The sequence below is a fragment of the Perna viridis genome, chromosome 13 (assembly GCF_037379345.1).
Source record: "Perna viridis isolate PV_CMFRI_1.1 ecotype Kerala chromosome 13, ASM3737934v1, whole genome shotgun sequence".
Taxonomy (NCBI): domain Eukaryota; kingdom Metazoa; phylum Mollusca; class Bivalvia; order Mytilida; family Mytilidae; genus Perna; species Perna viridis.
In genome coordinates, this window is record NC_142457.1 from 2,640,685 (window position 1) to 2,648,129 (window position 7,445).

The 7,445-nt window shown below is 32.4% G+C and overlaps 1 protein-coding gene across 1 annotated transcript; it reads left to right on the plus strand.

Annotated features, from left to right (window-relative positions):
• Positions 1-3,082: 3,082 nt before the first annotated feature.
• Positions 3,083-5,976, plus strand: LOC148599222 (complement C1q tumor necrosis factor-related protein 3-like). The gene is made up of 3 exons (XM_088559431.1): positions 3,083-3,236; positions 4,275-4,526; positions 5,527-5,976. The coding sequence occupies exons 1-3, from the start codon at positions 3,155-3,157 to the stop codon at positions 5,943-5,945; spliced, it is 753 nt and encodes a 250-aa protein (XP_088415557.1). The 5' UTR covers positions 3,083-3,154; the 3' UTR covers positions 5,946-5,976.
• Positions 5,977-7,445: the final 1,469 nt, after the last annotated feature.

A 7,445-nucleotide genomic window follows, 5' to 3' on the forward strand; every position in this document is an offset into this window, starting at 1 on the left:
TTTTTGTATTAACATTGATTTGCTCATAGGGTCTTTACATAGAAAATAACAGGCTATATTAAAAAGCTGTGTTCAGCATAACATGGGTTTGTCCTAATTATTAGACTTATGATGTACCGTGGTTCTCAACCCCGCATCGGAAGAATTGATGTTGATATTACATCCGATGAGGACATAACTTTCTGTAGGTCTAAACTGGCCATGAGATAGCATTTCAGTTAAATTGTAGCAGTCCTTTTTTGTCGGTTTAACAAGGGACTAATTTGTTTTCCACGGTGGCTAGATTTTAAAGGGGCAGTTTTTTTTTATCAAACCAAAGTACTTTAACCCCGCCGATTTTTTGCACCTGTCCCAAGTCACTATGTTCTGGCCAATGTATGTCTTTTTTTTTCGATTCCATTTTTAGTTTACTTTTATTTTATGTTGTTAGAGTAAATAGGGAAAATTATTTCTCTGTACCTGTGCATAATTTGCAGCCTGTCCTGTGTTTTGAGGGTTTCTTGTCGTTCATTGAAGATTCATGGGTGGCCTTGAGCTAAAATTTTCCACCCCAGAGGAGTTGTTGTCTTTTTGTCCAAAAAAAAAAAACAAAAACAAAAACAAAAAAAAACAAAACAAAACAAAAACACTTTGCATCTGAATTCACTACGAAGTGTATAAAATGAATTCGTTGTCATAAAGTCGTCATGTGTCATTGTTTCTATGATCTTGCTTTTTTCCGCCAAAAATTGTCAAATTTTAATCAAACAAAATTTCCGTTTTCACTCTTCTTTATCAAAACAACTGTGATGGGTATTGCTTCTACATTTCTACATTTCCAGATTTTGCTGTTTGTTTTCTTAGTAAATAGATAAAGACGAAAAAAAAAGAAATATAAAAAAAGCTTGAAAAAAATATTAATAGTTATGCCTCTATGATATACAATGTATATTATAATGTATATAATACCCATGTAGTTGTTATTTTGTTCAAATCAAATATATTTATAGGAAGTATAGCAATAAACTGCAACCGTGCTGGATTTAGTCGTGATTGTTTCCAGGAAAAAGGAGACACATGATAAATAATAACATTTTGGGTTATTCACTTTAAGTGCGTTTACAATGGAAAAAAAATAATGATTTTCATTTGTTAAGTCCAAAGAAGAGATAGTGGAAAACCATAAATCTGTGCTATCCTCATTTGGTCTCTCTACCAAAGACGGTTATTTACTGTCTATGTATTGGATTCCTAAACTCCACAAGAATCCAAGCAAACAACGTTACATAGCTAGGTCTGCAAAATGTTCCACCAAACCTCTTTCAAAACTTTTACCTTCTATACTCACAGCTGCCAAAGAGGGTCTCCAGTTCTACCACAACACTTGTTACAGACACTGTGCAGTCAGCCTAATATCTTGACCGACACCTCGAGATTAATAGCAAAGAGTAACTATTGACAAATCTTAACGAAAAACGTGAGCACTTTTCATTCAGTATTGTCAATTTTCCTTTCATCTGTGGCAACATCCCTTCAGAACTTGCGTATGGAGTTTTCATATCACAACTCATACGTTATGACAGAGCTGGTCGTAACTACACAGACTTTTTGTATCGCACTAGACTTCTTACAAGTAGTCTCCTAAAAGAGGGTTATTTTGCTATAAGTCCTCACTACAGAAATTTTATGGTCTTCATCATGAATTCGTGGATCGCTACGGTGTATTCATCTGCACCATGAAAACTGATTTGTTCAAGTGTCATAGTTTTCTTTTCCTCCTTTGTTTACCTCGGACGATTTTTTATTTGCAACCCTGCGGGTGTTTCTAGAAAAGCAGAGGACGCTCACCCTACAGCAGCACCTGGTCCATGCTCCCAGTTTTTAGTGGAGTGCGAGTTGCCTCATTTACTTTTGTTACTTTGTATGTATAATTTTAGTTACTTTATAATCTTTGTTGTGTATGTCTGTTTTCCATGTCTGTTCTTTGTCCCTGGATTACATTCTTTTGATTACCACTATTACCTTGTTTCCCTTGATTACTCTTTCAAATTTAATACCACGAGCTAGAAAATTAATGTTAGTGATAACATACTATTTTTATTTTTCAATCCTTGTGTCATTTTAAGGTTATGCATACCTTGGAAAAACTGTAATGAAACTTCCTCAGCATTAATAAGCTGTATTGAAAACGTCAACGTCAGGAAAACATAAAACCCATTGCCTATAGAATTAGCATTGAAGTTTTAGCTTGAAAACATATTATAATCATATCTTTGTGAAAAACATATGATTATCATATGATGCTCGATTTATATGATAATCATATGATGCAAACCATATGATTCTCATGTGTGGCATATTTGCCTGTGTATAATAGTTTGTTTACTCACATGTGAAATGATTCAGGTATTTCATCTGTTTGCGAAGACCGTTTGCTCGATTTAACTCGCACATGGAAAAAAGATCCGCAAACTTGTTAATTCTCGACGTTTTTCAGCACTCGTGGTCATATTTTGGTTACTCACTCTTTTCAAATAATCACGTACAATTTATGATGCCTTTTTTTACAATTGAAGGTCAAAACACATACACCCCACTTACTCAACCAATTAGCCGTTAAAACAATGTTGAAGTAGACATGTAGAAACTATGATTTATGTACATGAAAACAAAAACCACGTACAAACCAATTCTCTACGACAACATGCAGGAAATCTTTAGGAAAAATCTTTGAGAAATCATATGTAACGGGTGCTACACCAAAATGTCAGTTTATCTTCCAGCAAATATGTTTTTTTTTTTTTACTTTTCCAACCAATACTGTATGGTTTGGAGAAAATTATGATTTTTAACAAATACCCGCAAAATTATTCTAGATCAAAGAAAAAGTATATGCCAATAAAACAAATCTAAAATACACAATTGTATTGCACTATACACATTCTTTGGTTGAAGGTTTTATAATCCCGGCAGTTTAATTACAATCTATATTGCAATAAAAGAGAAATTGTGGTTTCAAATTGATATCCCCGATATTATAATAAGTACCTTTTAACCTAAATATGGAATCAAAATATACACATTTATTCATATACAAGTGCACGTATCGGTACTACATGTCTTATCAATTTGGTTCTTAACTGAATAATAAATTTCAGTGCTAATTCTATAGGCAATGGGTTTTATGTTTTTCCTGACGTTGACGTTTTCAATACAGCTTATTAGTGCTGAGGAAGTTTCATTACAGTTTTTCCAAGGTATGCATAACCTTAAAATGACACAAGGATTGAAAAATAAAAATAGTATGTTATAACTAACATTAATTTTCTAGCTCGCAGTATTACATTTGAAAGAGTAATCAAGGGAACCAAGGTTATAGCGGTAATCAAAAGAATGTAATCCAGGGACAAAGAACAGACATGGAAAACAGACATACACAACAAAGAACATAAAGTAACTAAAATCATTAATACAAAGTAACAAAAGTAAATGTGCAACTCGCACTCCACTAAAAACTGGGAGCATGGACCTGGTGCACCGGTAGGGTAAGTAGTAGTACCTTATGTGCCATCAAATTTATTTTGATATTTGTGTCAAATTTCTTTGTTTTTTACGCGTCTTGTTGTAACCGAATTGGGGTAGAATCTTTACATTAAATTAACGAAATAAAAAGCTGTTTGCACATTGTTTACATTTACCAATTTGTAGATAGAACTTGTTACCCCCTTATTAAAAAACGAGTTTTGCAACTGAATTAGCCCCCCCCCCCAAATAAAATAAAAAAAAATATTAAAACAAAACAGTACCCGATAACAATTCAATGATCATTAGAATATTTTGCATGATTTGACTCGCAAAATTACACCTCTGCTACCGAGGATCGAACCCTAACCCGCTATGTGACAATCAGTGATAAACCGATTTAGCTGAAAATGTAGTTTTTTTAGCCAAGTAAATTCACTGGTTGTTTAGATCTCAAATCTAACTACCTATCTGCCGCATATAAATACCACAGTCCTTTTTAGTCTTTTAGCATGTTAAGTATCTTAGGTATATTTTAATATATTTCTGTATGAATATATATTTACTATCAGACATATTGTTTTTAAAATTTGACCATGTTAGATTATCATTTGAGTATAGGAAATAAATAATCTTGCCAAGGTTATAGTGAAAATCGTTTCTTTAAAAAAACCTAAAATCTGTGATATTATAACAAAACATTTTTTTTTGCCTTTATCTTCTAGTGTATCACGATAGTTCTTCCCTTTTATTTCCTTAATTTGTTTTATTAGAAGAGCTAGAAAATCTGAAAGCTGAAGTTCAAGCATTGCGGTCCAACAATATTGAACTGAAACAACAAAATAAGATGATGACTGAGCAAATAAAATACCTGATGCACGTCCATAAAACCAGAAACGTTGGGCTGTCTCCTCTAAATCAGAAACTAATGGAAAACCGACCTTCAGAAATGGAGAAAGAAAACCAACCGACAGAACTTTACTTACAGCAATCTAATGTACACAAACGACTTGATATCGGCTCGAGCAAGTATTAATTAGATTTTTATAACCAAGTTGAAACTGTACTTTAAACATGCGATTTTATTTCTGCTAGATATTCACATCTGATAACCTTTGTGAGAAAAAATGACATTTTTATGTCACAAACAATTACGAACAATTATTGATTTGAAATTGAATGCATTATAACTTATTAAATGATGCACTTATGATAACTTTGTCGATGTTGCTAAAATAATGTACATATGGAGATACAAATTCGCAAAGCTAATTTCGATAGTTTACATTCCATTCCCGACATGTCTTAATGAAATGTTTTTACTCATAGTTTTAATAATACTTTTAATTACGCGCTAAAACATTTCTAAATGCATCTTTATATGTGTTCAACACATAAGCACAAGTCAAACGTAGGAACACATGTTTTATAACTTCTATATAACATTAACAACAAAAGTGTAAACAACATATTTTAGAATGAATCTAAAGCTGTCAAACAAAAGGTTGGAAGTGTGAAATGTATTATGTGTGCAAGCTAGTATTGATTTTCTAGACAAAATTGCCATTTCTTTACATTGAGATGAATTGAGATAGTATTTGCCATAATACAGTTACATACCAACACCAATAAACATTAAATATTAAAAATTTCATTTACTCTTGCAATTGTCACAAATAATTGCTGGCTTATACTAAACTAGATATTTAAGCTAAAGCATATTTGCATAAAAAAACCCCAAAAAACAAAACAAAACAAAACAAAAACAAAAACATAAAAAAAAGAATTGTTCGGATAAATAAGTACTATAATTTAAAAAAATAATTTTATTTCTGTTGTTAGCAAACTATGACTGTTGAAACATGTTTTGTGAAGGAATTTAACATGCATATATATAGAACTGTATACAGCAGCATTAACATGTCCACAAATTGGTTGCTTCCTCATAAACTTCGATATGAGGTATATATAACCTCATTTGTTATAAGCTATTAAGGTTTTTCATCAATTCACGAATATTTACAGCCAAAACAGCAGTGACACCTCCATCAAGAGTTGCATTTTCTGTTGCGCTAACCGGAAATGATCTGCATCTTGGAGACCACCAAGTCGTCGAATATAACCACGTTTACACTAACATCGGTCAAGCCTACGACACCCGACATGGACATTTCATTGTACCGACTACAGGAGTATACCTTTTATCATTTAATGTGATGAAAGACTTTGGTACGCAAAACGCTTGGTTACAGATGGTTAAGAATGGCCAAGAAATCTCAATTGTTTATGCTGGTAATAATAATTATATGACAAATTCCCAAACTACTGTTGAAGCGTTGAACAAAGGAGATGTTGTATGGGTAAGAGGCGGGAATCACGGAGTTCTAAATGCAGATGGAGGTCGGTTCAACACATTCATGGGAGTTTTAATGTTTGAAAACTGAATAAATAAATTAAAATTAAATAAGAAATGAATTACCAGGTACTTAAATGGATTTATTTGTAAAATCCTTACTTAGCGAAATACTTTAGTATAATTTGAACTTTCAAATTGAAATGCCTGGAGGTCGATTAAGATGCTGATGGAGTCAAGGTCCACGAGGGTGTTAACCAGCCAAGTAACCTAAATTAAAGCAAGACTACTAAAAGTAACCAAAATTTTAAGTAGCACATAATTCTTAACTCTGCATGCAATAATGATTTGTTCGTTATTTTGAAAATGTGAGCTACAATAATGTAGTTCCATTTCCATGCAGCATACACTGCTTTCACTGCAGTAATAGTTACAAACATGTCATAGCAAGTAGATCTCAATGCCTTGAGACATCTTGAGATATGATTAAATGTCTTCAAGCCATGTTTTAAGACATCTTGAGACATTAATTTCATGTCGTAAGACATGTTCAAATCACTTTAACTTGTTTTTTTAGATAAATTGAAACACATATGGTAACCAAAATTGCATGTTTAAAGAAGTCCTTATACATATACAAGTACATTACTTAAATATTGTAAGTCACAGTATTTGTAAGCAATTAAGTCACAATATACATAGTCGGCTGCTATAAGAAACATATCCCTTTCTTTTCAAAAGTTGTTTTTAATACATATACAATGCAGCTGCAGGCTTTACACATACGTGCATCAGGTTGCCAAGGAGAGCTAATCATTTAAAAAATTACAATTACAATACAAAATTTGTATCTGCTTTTATCTGTTAGTATAGAAACATCAATATAATATAATATAATAATGTCAAATCAGTCTTTAAATACAATTACATCAAACAAAAATCAACATAAGATCTGCAAGTTTTAGAAAGATAAAATGTTTTGTTCGATACATATTGAAATGTCTCAAAAGACTAAACAGTTGGGACAAATGTGGAAACAATGTTCAAGCTTTACAGCTGTCATTGAATCAAATATCAGACAAGAAACTAGAAATCGTTGAGATGGAATCCATCTCTGTAGCAACTTCTCGACCCCAAAAGCTTACCAACTCAATTTTGTCGGTTTATAATGCAGCACTCATATTCAATTAAAATATTTACCAGTTGAAAAGAAGTATGCAATCAAATATATTCCAAACACAAGTTTCTCACGGAAAGAAATAAAGGAATTTGACCTTAAGGTCAAAGTTCAATATCATAGGCCATTATCCATGGTACGTGACACACATAGTTTAGGTGCCTTCCACAAGCTAAACATCAGAAGCCCACATTCAAAGACAAACTAGTTACAGTCTGGACACGAGTTTGTCATCGAAAACTTGTACATGTATGTGTTAACTCGGAGAAGTTCTTAACCTGTCAGGCCTGCGAAAATGGCTATTCTTACATTATACTTACATTTACATGTATGATGTATGATCTTATGATCTGTGTTATATTATTCAAAGAGTCAATGAAACGTTTTTGTTGGCCACTTTTCTACTATTTTTCA

Bases quoted from the DNA above. Each gene is read 5' to 3' on its own strand.
- LOC148599222 (XM_088559431.1), top strand. From the start codon at position 3,155: ATGGGTTTTATGTTTTTCCTGACGTTGACGTTTTCAATACAGCTTATT. The intron at 3,237-4,274 runs GTATGCATAACC...TTGTTTTATTAG, and splicing joins TTCATTACAGTTTTTCCAAG to AAGAGCTAGAAAATCTGAAA. The intron at 4,527-5,526 runs GCAAGTATTAAT...GAATATTTACAG, and splicing joins ACGACTTGATATCGGCTCGA to CCAAAACAGCAGTGACACCT.